Genomic DNA, 17,656 nt, shown 5'->3' with positions numbered 1-17,656 from the left:
TCCTTTCTAGCAAGCTTGTCTGTACTTCCAAGTGGGTAATCTTAAGCTTATTTTATTTCACTTATGAAAATGTTTTTATTCCTAAGAATGAATGAAACAGATGCCATATTTGGGCTGTGAGGAATATTTCTGTAGATTTCAGATTGAGAATGTGTTTCACACCACAGTTGATTCGTTTTCCTTATTTACATAGTAACATGAGGACAAAACAGGGGATGCACTTGAAAGGCAGAAATGCAAATTGTGCTTGAATAAGGAAAGAAATGGAGACAAAATAAGAGTGAAAAAATAAGAGATGGAGGGGGGAGAAGGGGAGGGGAAAGATGTGAAAGAAGGACGGAAATAAAAAAGCTTTTAATATCCTATGGGAGATTGTATCAACTGACAGCTATTAGTTCTGAAGCAAAGATTTTTAACCTGAGGTTCATGTTTGAGTTTAGGAAGTCTGAGAGCCTCCCCAAAGTGTACAAAAGTCTTTGAGTATATGCGGTCGGTGCATTTTAATGTGCAGGGTGTTCATAACCTTTCTCTGTAACAACCTCCCTCAAACAGAAGTAAGGTCTCAGAAAAGTGTATATGAATTAAATGGAAATAGGAAGTGACATTTATTTGTTTAGCAAATTTAAGCAGTAGATGGTATGTTGTTCTGATGTCAATCAGAAATGTTCTTTGAGTAATTTTTCTCAATTTCATAAGTGCACATTTTTTAAATAGCTCTTTTACAGTGCAAATAACTTGCCTTTGTAAAACAATCATGGAGAGTAGGGACTTATTTGAACCTATGTTCTTGCTTTCGTTAATGTACCATTTAACTAATTGCCAGCTGTTGTAGGCGACTTGAACCATAAGTTTGATATGCTTTTTTAGATTAACATATGACATAAGTAGCCTCAAAACAAAATTAAAATTTTAAATCTGAATAAAATGCTCTTCCTTAAGATTTCAAAATGGTGGCTTGAATTTGTATTAATTATCTTGGACTTGGCGAACATTTTTTATAAAGGGCAAGATAGTAAGTATTTTGGATTTTGGAGACCATGAGACAAAATCAAGGATATTATGTAGGTATTTATATATCAAAGTAGAAATAAATTTCTACCTATTGTGTATTGATGAAATTCTTTTTTCTGGTAATTTTAAAAATTATAATTTTTTTAATAATATAAGCTTATATTTACTAATGAGAAGAATGGAATTCTTTTGGGGGGATAAAATTTTAATTAATTGAAGGTCAAAGTGATTCCTCTCAACAAAACTGATTGCAAATGTTCATCTGTTAATGCTTATCTGTAATGAGATCTTATGTATTTCATCTTGGAAAATGTTTTTTTCATGCAGATATGTACTGTCAAATACCAATATCAGTTTGTGAACATATTATTTTAATTGACCATATTCATTGCTTAGAAGGCATTTATAGAATTCTCTTATATTCTCTTGATAATTGAATTTTAGCCTGCCATACCACAGATTAAACAATTCCCATTGAAAGTTGGATGGAAGGTCCTTGTTCTTAGATATAACTGAATTTCGAATGTAGAAATTTCCTTTGTATTTGTATCAAAGTCTGACAAACATTGCTGAAACTGAAATTTGATCTCAGAAAATATATCCACAGCAAATCTGTAGGGAATGGAGATCTCAATTTTGTTTGACAGCATGGGAAATTTATAAAGCAGCTTGACATTAATTGTGATTCAAACAAAATGACTACTATAGTAGAAGTTTTGCATTTAAGTGCTCTTTTGGTCTCGTAACTTTAGGTTGAATTTGTTAAGAAACATTATCAAGTTTATAGCAAAACTAATTTTCAAAATCATTCAGTGATATTCAATAATAGTATTTGAGGACAATTCTTTTCATTCAGAAAAAAGTAGTTTCAGACCTGAGCTCAAAAAATTAAAATATAACTTTACCACCATTAAGGCACTGACCTGCTCTATGGTCTTTATATTCAGTTTCTACTTGTAACAAAAATTCATGAATCTGATGATGTTTAAGTCCATACGGGCAGATAAAAGATACCATGGACCCTTCTGATTATTAACAGATGAATATTTTACACAAAGGGCTTTCTGATAAATAATGCAATGAATATAGACTTTTAAAACATTACATTTTAATAAGCTTTGTAAATTTGTCTAAGCCTTTTCCTGCCCCACACATATTTTTACCACCATTAGTTGCACTGTATCTTTTTTTATTAATAATTTTTTATTATCTTATGTTAGTCACCATATAGTATATCCTTAGTTTTTGATGTAATGTTCCATGATTTATTATTTGCGTATAACACCCAGTGCACCATGCAATATGTGCCCTCCTTAATAACCATCACCGGCAGATTCAGGTTGTAATGAATTCGGGTTTTTTTTTTTTTTAAGATTTTATTTATTTATTTGACAGAGATAGAGACAGCCAGCGAGAGAGGGAACACAAGCAGGGGGAGTGGGAGAGGAAGAAGCAGGCTCATAGCGGAGGAGCCTGATATGGGGCTCGATCCCACAACGCCGGGATCACGCCCTGAGCCGAAGGCAGACACTCAACCGCTGTGCCACCCAGGCGCCCCGAATTCGTTTTTTTTTTTAACTTCTTTGAAAATACTTTTGTCTGTAGTCGTTCCATGCAGACTATTCTAAGAGACTAGCTGTTCAGTTTCTTTAAACTTGGCATTGATTCCTCAAACAAAAAGCAGTATCAGTAACATTTGTTAATTTGTCAGGGGCTGAGAATACTTATTCAGAAAAGTTGCCTTTAAAAAAAGATTAACTATCAATGTTGCTTCCAGTGTTCCCTACTCTTCAAGCAATTATTCTCATGGAAAGGCTCATAATCTTAAACAAAGATTTAAGATTTCTCTGGACACATTTCTGTGACTACTGACTGTAATCATCCCTGATTTTAATTAAATTACTGTTGGTAAATGGCTTTTCTTGCTTGGCGAACATATGAACCACTGAGAAACTTATTTTGATTGTAGCCTCATTTTGACTTTTTTTTTTTGTGAAGAAATTCTGTTATGAGTCAGTCCATTTTACATTTTCTAATTTTTCCAACTGTTGTTTTGAATTGGAAGTAATGTGACGAGTGCTTGGTCTAGTGGTGTTAGTGTATATTGTAATCTTTCGGAACAGCTATAAAATTATTGCCAAAAAAAAAGCCACTATGCTTTGCCATTTGATTTACAACAAAATAATCCACACTGTGTTGTGCTTTAACAATGTGACGTTTTAAAGTCTTCTTTTCTTTTCTTGCTTTGACGTGAGAAGTATGCACTGATAATAAAAATAAAATAAAATATCATGGTATGGTAATATGCATGGCAACTTGAAGTACTATTGAGATATAACTGTGTCACTTAAATTTATGGTGAGCTGAGAAGCAGTGAGAAGCAATGAGAATATGTATTTGCTATTTTTTGTAATTACCTAACTCAGTTATTAGAGGGAGGAAGTGACCATAGACAATATGTAAACAAATGAGTGTGACTATATCCCAATAAAATTTTATGGACACTGATGTTGGAATTTCATATAATTTTTACATGTCACAAGATATTATTAGTATTATTTTGATTTTTTTCCAACGTTTTAAAAATGTAAAAACTGTTCTTAGTTCAGCATCTCTGTGCCTGGCCTGTGAACCATAGTTGGTTTCCCTGAGCTGTATGTCTAACCACTTTATAAGAAAGTTATTCCTCCACCATATTTACTTCACAGTATAGTAGATCTTTCCGTAAATTTTGTGTCATCAAAAACGGCAGATGAATGTTTGTCACTGTGAGCTAGTTCTAAGAATGAGTATTAGAAAATATTAAGGTACTCTATTTAGCACCCAGCTCTTATTTTCTAAAATCCTTTTCCACTAAAGGAGCCAGGGCTTCCTAGAGAAATGGTGAATTCTAGGGTTGGGACAGGGAATATACAAGATGAGCCTGTAGCATGTAGTAGGGTCAAAAAGTAAGAAAGTATCAAAATAGTAAAGTGGCGTGAATATATCAAAGTAACATAGGAACCAAAGAAATAGCTTCCAGTGGTCAAAACTGGAACAATTTGAACAATAAATTAAATAATGTAATATTAGATTATAACCCAAAGTATAAAATAAGTTTCAATGAGTTCATACTGATATAAATAAATTTTTGAATAAGTGAATAAATTGGGGAGGAGAAACAAAATGATAGAGAATAATTCCAAATAAATTATGTAGGTATTCTTCTCTTAAGAAGTAGAACATAACTCCCCACCCCATATGTATGGGCTGNAAAGAGTGATTCCTTTCCCAGAAAAGGGGGAAAGGAGAGCAACTTTACAGTGGAGAAACCCAGCAAAAGCTACTGCCACCAGAGTATCGAGGTGAACATCATTATGATAAGTCATGCTGATAATTTGTACCTTTGATAGGATCTGATGAGAAGGTTATTTTACCTCTGTGATCTTCCTCCTTAAACAAATAACCCTAGTCCAGCCCTAAGAGAAATATTCTATAATATATCCTATTCTAAAATGAAAGTTTAATAAACTAATATTAAGGCACTCCCAATTCAGGCACATGCCATTTGATTTGTTTTAACTTGTTGCAATTATAGCACAATCCTGGAATGACCACAGTCAAAAGATGTAGCAGGAATCGAGCCACTTGAGTTGTTTTTCCAACAGCAGAGTTCTCATGTGGTGTGAGAGGCCAGGAATGTGGTTGCTGAATTATGGAAGATACACATGTAGCCAATTAGATGAGTAAAGTTGAGTGAATGAACTCTTGGCAGCTAAAACAAACAAACAAACAAACAAACAAACAAACAACCCAAGCCCAACAACAACAAAACAAAAACCATTAAGAAGCAAAAGTTCAAGCTTCCACAGCTATTTCCAGTAGCTGGTTCTGAAGACACTTCGACCTTTAGTATTTGCGGGGAGAGGGCATGCGGTCATACCACATCTGACATTTTTAGTTCCCTTGGCCTGATGTCAAGTGTATTCTATCTACTTTAAGTGGGGTTTTATTTTGTTTTGCTTTGTTTGTTAAACATAACTTTCTTAGTTACTGTAATATGATCTATTGGACTCAAATGAACCCCTGAAACTGAAACTGTGACTTTTTGCTTTTACTGAAATCCGAAACCCAAAAGGAGGGCGATAAAGATCGAAAAGACAGGCAATTTATTATCAGTAGATAAATCATAGACTTCCTAATTGTCTTTAATTCCTAAATACTTTAAATGCATTATTTAAACATCTACAGCATTTAAGAATTTGATGCAGACGCTAAAGCTTAGAAAACTTGTTTCTGTTCTGAAATCCTTTCTAGTTCCACCTACTATTAAAGGAGGGAACGTCACCACAGAAATATCAGCATTGATCAACAGCATAATTAAACTGGAATGTGAAACACGGGGACTGCCAATGCCTGCTATTACTTGGTATAAGGATGGCCAACCAGTCATAGCCAACTCACAAGCACTTTATATTGATAAAGGACAATTTCTTCATATCCCTCGAGCACAGGTTTCTGATTCAGCAACATATACGTGTCATGCAACCAATGTTGCTGGAACTGCTGAAAAATCATTCCACGTGGACGTCTATGGTAAGGAAAAAATACGTGCTTTAATCACATACCTTTCTGTCTATGCTTTTTAATATGCCTACGTCTGATTCATTCACTAATAAATCCCTGGTGGGTTTGATTATTTTCAAAATGGGTGGATAGGAATTGGCAGAATTGTCCCATGATTTAGAAAAAAATATTTTTAAAAGCTACAGTTAGCAAGAAGTGGTCCTTTCATTTGCCCAACCATTTGCCCATGGCACATGGGGCATCTAGACCATTTGGTTTTTATGGAGAAGGTAAAGTAGTTGTTAGGACTAAGATCATTTTCTATCATTTACCCTTTGTAAGCCAGACACAGAACAAAGTATCCCACAATATTTAGGATAGTTGCAGATCAGCTAACCCAAAAAATTCTTTCCTTAATAGCTTAGAAGGAGACAGACATGTATGTAGTTTCTATGGTCTACGTGAAAACAAAATCCCCTTTATTTCATTAGGATTTCAAAGATGCCTGAAATATTACTTTTTTCTACCTAGTTCCTCCAATGATAGAAGGTGACTTGGCCGTACCTCTGAATAAGCAAGTGGTTATTGCTCATTCGCTGACACTAGAGTGTAAAGCTACTGGCAGCCCTCCTCCAGTTCTCACCTGGTTAAAAGACGGTGTACCTGTGAAAGCCAGTGACAACATCCGTACCGAAGCTGGTGGGAAGAAACTGGAAATCTTGAGTGCCCTGGAAGTTGATCGGGGACAGTATGTATGTGTGGCTACCAGTGTGGCAGGAGAAAAGGAAATCAAATATGAAGTTGATGTCCTAGGTAAATAAGGATGCCACTATCTGGATTCCAGATCCATAGCAAAACCTGACCATTTTATTAAATGCTTTTTTGGTTGTACAACAATGAAACAATCTTAGAGAAGTTTCAGTTATCTGTTCAGCTCCGGACTGCACATTACTAAGTGGTAGATTTATTACCAGAGTCCCAAGATCTAAGAACCCACATAAATCTTCCACTGATTTTGATAGGTACGCTTTGTATTTGTAGGTGCATTGATGTATTTTACATCTGTGACAGTATCTGATCGCAGTGAGTGATACCATGGTCCTCTGTCATGAGCACTATGCTATGTCTAGTGCAGGAAACAGTCTCTGGGCCTTGGGAAGTCATCTTGCAATGTTTTTAGTCTCTGTTTCTCTATAAATTGAAGGCTTTTTGCACAGAGGTCCAATTTCTGAGGTTCACTTCTCTTATTATTACGAAAATAAGCAGCATAAACTATGAACCAACTTTATATTCAGGTGGCATCAGCAGCACCAGAGTGCTCGATTAATTGAGAAAAATCCACAGCATATCAAAAATACCTTCATTGATCCTAGCAAGTGTGTATGATAAAATATATTTTACATTTCAAATCCCCTTCATGTACCAAATTCCTATGATACTTGTCAGCTTTCTGAACTGCAACTTAGTATTGCTTAAAATGGTGGTGTATTTTTTCTGGTGTACATTTCTTCGTATGTTACATCTCTGTTGTTTTCTAGTGCCACCAGCTATAGAAGGAGGAGATGAAACATCTTACTTCATTGTGATGGTTAATAACTTACTGGAGCTAGATTGTCAAGTGACAGGCTCTCCCACACCAACTATCATGTAAGGGTTTTGGTATGTCTTCTAAATACCTCCCACTTCTTTATTTGAGTGTTTTAGGGCTATCTTGAAAAAGTTTCTGTGTCATTAAAAGGTGGCCATATAAAATTATATTCTTTATGTTCCTCTTTTAAAAGACATACTCTATATCGAAGGCAACTTTTGCTTAATAATCACACGACCCCTAAATCTGTTCAATTAGAGGAATTTCATGTATGCTCCTAGAAATTACATTTTCAGTTCATAGAGACAGACTAGTAAGCAGTATCTGTCAGATCTTCTTGAGGCACTGAAATGTTTAATGAATAAGTAAAAAGAAATGTACTGCACATATTAGGGAAATAGAAGAAGTTACCATGCATATATGTTTACCAATTCTTTTTTCTCATTCCTTCATTCACAAAGCATTTTGTGAATACTTACCTTCATTTCCAAGGTGCAGGATATGCAAAGGAACAGTTAGTCAATCATATGTTCACATATGATTACAAAATAGAATGGAAAATGATAACTCATAAGAAATGAAAAAATAATGATATATGATTTCAGAGTTTTATTTTACAGGTATTTTAGGAATGTATTCACTTGCTGGATAATATTATTTAAACATTTGAAGTAAATACTATTTAGGGGCACTTACCTCTTTGTTTCCTCAATGTAAATAGAAGGATGGAGAAAACACGTAACTACTGGGGTTCCAACACTTTGCCAACTTCTGTGTTGGGCCAGGTTTACTTTTTCTTTTCCCCATTGTAGTTCATTTTACAGAGTGGGCAAATAGGGAATTAGGCAAATACGTAATTGAGAATTTACATATCTATGTATGTGTAGAAACATTTAATATATAGATAAATCTAGTTCTTCTAAGATATACGCCCACACCCGTATCTTTTGGGAACTAAGTTATTTAAAATACATCGCCAGACTTCTTTTTGCCTTGTTTCTATAGGTGGCTAAAGGATGGCCAGCTAATTGATGAAAGGGATGGATTCAAGATTTTACTAAATGGACGCAAATTGGTTATCGCACAGGCTCAAGTGTCAGATACAGGTCTTTATCGTTGTGTGGCGACAAACATTGCTGGTGACCACAAGAAGGAATTTGAAGTTACTGTTCATGGTATGCTGAAGAAGGGACATGAGCATTACATTTAAAATTAATTTATGCATTGTGTCATTATTTAAGTCAGGTGGTAGCTCAGTAATCTGGATAAATCTTGAGTTGTGGAAAGTAATATAAAGGATGTGAATTTGAATTAAAAATGGCAGATTAATCTGAAGGCACTTTACTAACACAGAGACTTAACCAAGAGACTTATGTAAATTAATATAAACATTTCACATGTTAGGAAGTGTATGCTACATAGAATGCCAGGGTCTGAGGAACAAGACCAAATAAGATAGAATAGGCAGGCAGCAAATTCCAAGTAAAGGGGTTGTGTCAGCTCTCCAGGGTTCAGCCAGAACAAGAGGGAGTGTGAATAAAGTCATTTCCAGAAATGGAGGCTAAGGATGTTATGTAGGATCCAGGGTAGATAGGGGCATTCACAGAACTAGCACAGAAGAGTCGGAACTACTAGTGTAATGACAGAGACAAACCTCGGCCATGGTATTGTGTGTCTCACTTTCCTGCCAACCTTGGGAAAGGAGGGACTGCAGTGAGAAGCAGGGGAGCCATTTAGAAGCTCTAACGGAGGTTTCTATGCACGTCAACTTTTTCGCTCTGTCCATGCAGACTTTTTTCCCCCTGCTTTTTAAATCCTGTGAAGAAATATAGCTGACCCTGTTTCTCAGTCTCAGTTCCAATTCCTGAGGGAGGGAATCTGGCAGGCCAGGTTAAATCAAGTTCCCATTCTGTATTCATTCAGCCTTGCTGGGGTCAGAGTCATGCAGTATAAATACAGGTAGAGGAAACCCACCCTGATTTAATGAGGTAGTTCTAGAGAAAAGGAGGATCATAATAAATTGGGAAAACATACCAAAATGTATAAGCCAAACATACATGTGGATTGCAGTTGCTATAAACACATCTTATTCTTTGGAGAATTAGAGATCCATACTTCAGAAATAAGTCATCTAAAATTGCTGAAAACTATAAGTTAAATGTATGGGATAAAATTATTTCATTGTTTCTTAAAATAGGAGTAAGTACTGGACCCACTGATTATGGTTTGTGTTCCCTCCCTCCCTCCCTCATTCTGTCCTTCCATCCCTTCCTGCTTTCCTTCCTTTCCTTCTTTCCTTCCTTCCTTCCTTCCTTCCTTAAATCTAGTTCCTCCAACAATCAAATCTTCGGGCCTTTCTGAGAGAGCCGTAGTGAAATACAAGCCTGTCACCTTGCAGTGCATCGCCAATGGCATTCCAAATCCGTCTATTACATGGTTAAAAGATGGCCAGCCTGTAAACACTGCCCAAGGAAATCTTAAAGTAAGTATAAATATTGCTGAGCCCCAAATGTGAAATCTCCATCGATCTTCCCAGAGCTATCACATTCTTTTTCCGAATTGTAGATTTTCCTGCTGGATAGAATTTACAGAAAATTTATTAAAACAGTATGTATTTTCCTTAGAGTTTTTTAGAATTTAACTTAATATTTTGACTTGAAAAATTGAATTAATTAAAGACCAATAACATTAATGATGATAATGATTTTAACGTTGTGGTTGGTGTTTTTATTATTTCAATTTATGCCTGTTTTGCCTTATTGAAAAACTGGTGTCTTGTGGATGAATGAACGGTGTTCATTACTGACTCAGAGTATCCCCAGTATACCATAGACTAAGATTAAGATAAAATCATATCTACATAAACCTAAGTGAAATAAGTCTTGAAAAAAATACTTTAACTAGTTTATAAGCTTCAGGAGGGCAGAGACTCAGTCTGAATAAATTTACTTCTGTATCCTTCAACTGAGTCTAATCCCTGGCATATAAATATACCTCATATATTTCTGGATAGATAGATTGATTGATTTCAAACTTAGATAATCTCAATGATTCTTTTAAAAATCTGAATTAATAGATTTTGCTACTAGGATCAAGTTAGTTGACTAATGTGGGCTTGAACTTTGCTTGTAGTAAGTTTTCAGTAATGAAGGATGTTTTGAGTTCTTTTCCCAGTACAAATGATGGGTATCTGCTCATTTATTATTCCTATTCCAAATCCAATGGAACTAATCGTATACATTTATGCTAGTGAGAGATTCATTATGAAGCCTTAAAACATACTGCAGGGAGATAGACATTTATCACATAATCATATAAAAGTTTAATTATTAATTGTAATGAGTAACTTTAAGAGAAAATATGGAGAAGTATAAGAACAGATAATGTGGAAAGGCTTTAGGCATTAGGTAATTCATGGAGAAAGCCTTTGAATAGAGATCTGAAGAATACATAGGAGTTAAATGAGTGAATTAATGGAAGAGAACCATGTAGAGTATTTCAGAGATGTGTATGGGCAAACAACTTAAAGTAGAGGATCATGACACCTCCTGAGGACCTGATAGTAAGACAGTGGACTGAAGAACACAGCAAGGTGAGGTGGTATTAGAAGAGACCAGGGAGTAGAAGGCATTTAAGTAATAGTAATAATTTTATTTTTACTTTCAAGCAATGGGAGATCTTTGAAGAGTATCAAGAGAGTAGTGACAGAATCTGATTTTCATTTTTAATAATTACTTGCCCCTATTAGATAATGAATTGAAGGAGTTTAAAGTAGATATGTGGGCAGGGGTGGTCCAAGACAGTCATGTAGGAAGATCCTGAACTCACCATCCCACAGACACACCAAATCTACTGCCACATACAGCACAATTCCCTCTGAAAATGATTTGAAAGCTAGCTGAACAGCTCCTCCACAACAAAGGATAAAAGGGCAACATCAAGATGGACAGGAGAGGCAAATACCCAATCTTGCCAAAAACTATACCATACCAACTCATAATAGGGAGGGATCTCATGAGTCTGCAGCTTCTCCCTGAGGAGCATGGGGTTGGTGCCCTACATCAGGCATTCCAACCCTTGGGACCTGTACTGGAGAGACAAGACATACAATATCCAGCTTTGGAAACCAATGGAGCTTACATCCAAGAGACCCAAAGGACTATAGGAGTCTGAGATACTTCTTTTAAATGACTCACATGCAGACTTACTGGCCCTGGGGCCTAGTGCAAAAATTTGAAAAGTGCCTAGACTAGACTATATGTGAAGGAGATTCATTTGCTAATTTTAAAGCATCTGCCAGAGGGACAGGGACCAGTAGAGACTTTCTCCAGGGACAGAGGTGCTGTCAGGCACCAGTTTTACACTCTCCCTCCACCTTACTGGTAAAAGCAGATATGCACAGTCACAGCAATCTCCCACTGCCTTGCTAAAATGGAGATGGGGAGGGAGGATGCTCTACCCCCCAGCATTCTTCACCTGCCTTGCTAAAGCTGCAGGCATGCCCCCACCCCAAGTACTTTCCCACTGCCTCAGTAGAGCTAACACGCAAGCGCAGTCCACACAAGGGACACCCCTTGACTGCCTGGACCCAGTGGCCAGAGGGGCTTGTATTCCAGGGCCATGTGGGACTGTAACAATAATCAGAAAAGCTGTTTTTGGCAGGCTACCACACCCAAGTGGTACACACAGTAACTGGAATACACTCCTAGTCTGCTGGTGAAAAAGGCCCACCCACTGGTCCTGGAGCTTCAGCCTGAGGGACAGGCTTCAGGTCTGTCACATATGTAGAGGCTATGAAGGCACTCTCAGGGACCATAGCCAGGGAGACACCACCTTTGTGTTCTCTCGTGGCCTTGCTGTAGCTCACTGGTACCTCCCAGCAAGGAGCATATACACACACACCTGAAGCCCTGATTTTTGCAACTGTCACCCAAGGGACACCTCCAGATCCCCTGGTCTGAAGGCCAGCAGGGTTTACAATTGCAGTCCTGTAGGACTGTATATAGCTGTGTACTTTAAAAGCTGCTGCCTAAGGATCTGGCTTCTAGTCAGCCTGAAACCAGGTGCTGACTGAGATTCCTCTCTTTGGAACACTGCTAGGTCTTGGAACACCCTTAATAACTGGGACTTATCAAGAATAAATCAGGCTACTTAGGCAGTCACAAGGTCTGAGAGACAACCAAGAGCTAGGGGAGGTTTGAACAATGAGGTTAATCTACACAAGGCTACTCTTTTAAGACCGGGAAGATAGCTATTTTGCCTAATACATAGAAATGAACACAGAGACTCAAGCAAAATGAGGAAACAGAAGTATGTTTCAAATGGAAGAACAGAACAAAAACCTCAGAAAACGACCTTCATGAAATGGAAATAAGTAATATACCTGATAAAGAGTTCAAAGTAATGGCCATAAAGATGCTCACTGAACTCAGGAAAAGAATGGATGAACACAGCGAGAACTGCAACAAAAGATAGAAAATATAAGAAAGTACCAAACAGAAGTCACAGAGCTGAAGAATGCAATAATTAATTGTACTAGGAGGTTCAACAGCTGATTAGATGAAGCAGAAGGACAGATCAGTGACTTGGAAAACAGCAGTGGGACTCACCCAAACAGAGCAGCAAAAAGAAAAAAGAATTTTTAAAAAATGAAGATAGCTTAAGGGATCTAAGGGGCAACACGAAGTGAAATAGCATTCACATTATATGGATTCCAGAAGGGGAAGAGACAGAGAAAGGGGCAGAAAACACATTTCAAGAAATAATGGCTGAAAACCTCTCTAAACTGGGGAAGGAAACAAACATCCAGGTCCAAGAAGCATAAATAAGATGAACCCAGAGAGATCCACAGGAAGAGACTTTATAATTAAAATGTAAAAAGTTAAAGATAAGAAGAAAATCTTAAAGGTAGCAAGAGAAAAGCCATTTGTTAGGTGCAAGCGAACCCCGCCCCCATAAGACTATCAGCTGATTTTTCAGCAGAAATCTTGAAAGCCAGAAGAGAGTGGCATGATATATTTGAAATGCTGAAAGGAAAAAAAAAAAAAAAAAAAAACTTCCAACCAAGAATACACTACCCGGCAAGGTTATTATTCAGAATTGAAAGAGAATAAAGATATTTTTAGACAAGCAAAAGGTAAAAGAATTCCTCATCACTAAACTGTCCCAACAAGAAATGTTAAAGGGACTTCTTTAAGCTGAAAAAAAAAAGGCACTAACTAGTAACAAGAAAACATTTGAAAGTAAAAATGTCACTAGTAAAGGTAAATATATAGTAAAGGTAGTGGGTTAATTACTTATAAAGCCAGTATGAAGATAAAAATCAAAAGTAGTAAAATTATAACCACATTAACAGTTAAGGGAGACACAAAATAAAAGAATGTAAAATGTGACATCAAAAACATAAGACATTGTGGGGGAGTAAAAATGCAGTTTTAGAATGCATCCAAACTTAAGTTGCTATCAACATTAAAATGATCATACACCATGATTAAGATGAATTTACTCCAGGGATGTAAGTATGTTTCAACATTCACAAATCAACCAACATAATACACCACATTAATGAAATGAAGGATAAAAATTATATGATCGTCTCAATAGAAAAAGTATTTGACAAAAGTCAACATACATTTATGGTAAAAACCCTCAACAAAATGGGTATAGAGGAAACATACCTCAACATAATTAAGGCCGTATATGACAAGCCCACAGCTAACATCATATGCAGTGGTGAAAAGCTGAAAGTTTTTTCGCTAAGATCAAGAGAAAGACAAGTATTCCCACTCTCATCGCTTTTTTTGAACATAGTATTGGAAGTCCTATCAAGAGCAATTAGGCAAGAAAAAGAAATAAAACATACAAATTGAAAAGGAAGAAGTAATACTGTCACTATTTGCAGACAATATGATTTTATATATATATGTATATATATAATATAATATATTAAAGATTTTATTTATTTATTTGACAGAGAGAGAGACAGCCAGCGAGAGAGGGAACACAAGCAGGGGGAGTGGGAGAGGAAGAAACAGGCTCCCAGTGGAGGAGCCTGATGTGGAGCTCGATCCCGGAACCCTGGGATAACGCCCTGAGCTGAAGGCAGACGCTTAATGACTGAGCCACCCAGGCACCCCTGATTTTATATATTAAAAAAATCCCATAGACTTCACCAAAAAGTGTTAGAACTAATAAATGAAGTCAGTAAAGTTGCAGGTTACAAAATCAATATACAAAAATTGGTTTCATTTCTATACACTAACAAACTATCAGAAAGAGAGATTAAGAAAATAGTCCCATTTAAAATTGCATAAAAAAGAATAAAAAGAAATTCAATCAAGGAGGTGAAAGGAAGTGAAAGTCCTATGCACTAGAAAATATAAGACAGTGATGAAAGAAATTGAAGAAAACACAAATAAATGGAAAGGTATCCCATGTCCATGGATTGGAAGAATTAATCTTGTTTTAATGTTCCTATTACCCAAAGCAATCTATAGATTCAATACAATTCCTATCAAAATTCCAATGGCATTTTCCACAGAAATAGAACAAACAATCCTAAAATTTGTATGGAACCACAAGAGACCCCAAGTAGCCGAAGCAATCTTAAGAAAGAAAAACAAATCTGGAAGCATCATACTGTTTTCAAACTATACTACAAAGCTGTAGTAATCAAAAACAGTTTGGAATTGGCATAAAAACAGACATATAGATCAATGGAACAGAACAGAGAGCCCGGAAATAAACTGACACATATGGCTGGTTAATTTATGACAAAGAAGGCAAGAATATACAATGGGGAAAGGATGTTCTCTTCAATAAATGATGTTGGAAATATTGGACAGTCACATGCAAAAGAATGAAACCAGAATGCTGTCCTAAGCCATACACAAAAATCAGCTCAAAATGAATTAAAGACTTGAATGTAGAACCTGAAACCACAAAACTCCTGGAAGAAAACATAGGTAGTAAGCTTACTGACAACAGTCTTGGCATTGAATTTTTAGATCTGACTCCCAAATCAAAGGCAACAAAGGAAAAATAAACAAGTGGGACTACATCAATCCAAAAAGCTTCTGTACAGGAAAGGAAACCACCAACAAAATAAAAAGGCAGCCTAATAAATAGGGGGAAAATTTTAAGTCATATATCTGATAAGGGGTTAATATCCAAAGTATATGAAGAGCTCAACTCAATAGCAAAAGAAAACAAAAAAAAACCAAGCAATCTGATTTAAAAATGGGCACAAGATATAACTAGACATTTTACAAAGACATATAGATGTCCAACAGGCACATGGAAAAATGTTTAACATCAATAATTATTAGAGAAATGCATATCAAAACCATGAGGTATCACATCACACCTGTTTGAAGGCTATTATCAAAAAGACAAGAAATAACAAATGTTGGTGAGGTTGTGGAGAAAAGGGAACCCTTGTGCGTTGTTGGTGGGAATGTACACTAGTGCAGCCACTATGGAAAACAGTATGGAGAGTCTTCAAAAAATAAAAATCAGAGCCACCATATGACTCAGCAATTCCATTTCTGGATATTTATCCCAAGAATACAAAAACCCTAACTCAAAAAGATATATGCACCCACATGCTCATTGCAGCATTATTTATAATAGTCAGGACATGGAAACAACCAAAGTGTTCATCAGTAGATGAAAGGGTAAAGAAGATATGATAAACACACACACACACACACACACATACACACACACACACACACACACACAGTGGAATACTATTCAATCATAAAAAAAGAATGAAGTCTTGCCATTTGTGACAAAATGGATAGACCTTAAGGGTGTTATGCTAATTGATATAAGTCAGACAGAGAAAGATAAATACCATGTGATTTCACTTATATGTGGAATCTAAAAAATAAAAGAAATAAAACTCATAGATACACATTGAACAGATTGGTGATTGCCAGAGGAAAGGGGGGTTGAGAGGTGGGCAAAACAGGTGAAGGTGGTCAAGAGGTACAATATCCCAGATATTAAGTAAATAAGTCATGGGGATATAATTACAGCATAGTGACTATACTCAATAATATTATATTGCATACTTGAAAGTTAACAGGAGAGTAAATCTTTAAAAGTTCTCATCACAAAAAAATTTATAACTTTGTATGAAGACTAGACTTGTGATCATCACTTTGCAATGTGTATGAATATTGAATTGTTATGTTGTACACTTGAAACTAGTATAATATATGCCAATTTTACCTCCAAAAATAAACTTAAAAAGGTAAAGAGTAAATGTGTGGAAAACAATTAGGTCTTATTCATCTAGGAAAGAGAAAAGATTGAAATTTAAACTCACATTCTAGCCATGAAGATGAGGATATATGGATATATTTGAGAATTATTGTTTCAATCATTAGGACTCAGTGATAAATTGCATATGAAAGTTGAGAGCACAGGAAATAAGGAGAACTTGGGGAATCTAACCTACACAGATGTGTATCTTATGATGCCATCCAGTGAGACAGGAGACTTTGGAGGACAACCCATTTAGGGGCAAAACACTGGATTTAAGTTTTAGACTTTTGGAGGTTAAGTTGACTTTAAAGAAAGTGGAGATCAGGTAGACCATGGAATATATGTTCCTGGAGCTCAAAGGAGAGTTCTGGCTGGAGATACTGACACATAGATGATATTTGAAACCATACACATGAATGAGTTAATCTAGGGGGAGACTCTTTATAGAAGAGAGAACTTCGTTCAGAGTCTTAAAAAATTATGGCATTTAAAGGCCATGTGCAAAAGTGTAGAAGTGAATATTAATGTATGAATGTGGTACTTAATGAGTTTAGTACACTGTGGCTGGAGAGTAGGTCAAGTGGGGGTTTACTTGGGAGTATATAGAGAGCGGATCATTTGGGGTCAGAATGTGGTAAGCGTGGAGGACTATGCTGAGTTCAGATTTCATTCTGGACCAAGTGGGGAGCTACGAGTGAGCTTTGAAGGGAAATTGGTAAAAGGATCAAATTTGCATTTTAGACAAATTATTCTGGCAATTGCATATAAGATAGATTAACAGTTTGGGAGGTTGGAGACACTGGAATATAAATTAAGAAGCTATTATAATCCCACAGTGGTTGTGAGAATGGAAAAGTAGAGGATATGAAAAACATAGAGTAGTATAACTAATAGGAGAGTCAGAGTGGGCTCTGAAATCAAGATGACTTGGAGACTAGTAGTGCCATTAAACGAGATTGGAAACATGCAATGAAAAGTAGGTCTGGAGATACAAGGAAACAGTTATAAGCTTTGTTTTGGATGTGTTAAATTTCATGCGCTAACCCATCCAGCAGATTAGCTGGAACAGCGAGTGTCGGCGCTCAGGAGAGAAATTGAGGCCAGTACTATAAATTTTGGAGTCTGCACAGGATTCTTCCCTGAAGCTATGAATTTGGATGGAAATGATCAGAAAGCTGAGCTTTATGTTTATGGGTCAGGAGGAGGAAGCAGATTCCGTAATCTCCTAAGAAAGTCAGA

At 36.3% G+C, this 17,656-nt stretch overlaps 1 protein-coding gene across 1 annotated transcript in view; it reads left to right on the top strand.

The window, feature by feature from the left end:
* The window catches only part of HMCN1 (hemicentin 1), a 469,289-nt gene that overhangs the window by 271,105 nt on the left and 180,528 nt on the right, over positions 1–17,656 (top strand). Inside the window, exons 31-35 of the mRNA XM_008696988.2 lie at positions 5,308–5,586; positions 6,088–6,369; positions 7,095–7,203; positions 8,150–8,319; positions 9,472–9,626. Of these exons, the coding sequence (XP_008695210.2) occupies positions 5,308–5,586; positions 6,088–6,369; positions 7,095–7,203; positions 8,150–8,319; positions 9,472–9,626 (995 nt within the window). The remainder of the gene's footprint in view (positions 1–5,307; positions 5,587–6,087; positions 6,370–7,094; positions 7,204–8,149; positions 8,320–9,471; positions 9,627–17,656) is intronic.

The sequence above is a fragment of the Ursus maritimus genome, unplaced genomic scaffold, assembly GCF_017311325.1.
Source record: "Ursus maritimus isolate PB19 unplaced genomic scaffold, ASM1731132v1 scaffold_2, whole genome shotgun sequence".
In the NCBI taxonomy this organism is placed as follows: Eukaryota; Metazoa; Chordata; class Mammalia; order Carnivora; family Ursidae; genus Ursus; species Ursus maritimus.
Note: the sequence above shows the minus strand (reverse complement) of the source record. Positions and strands in the feature narration are given on the sequence as shown.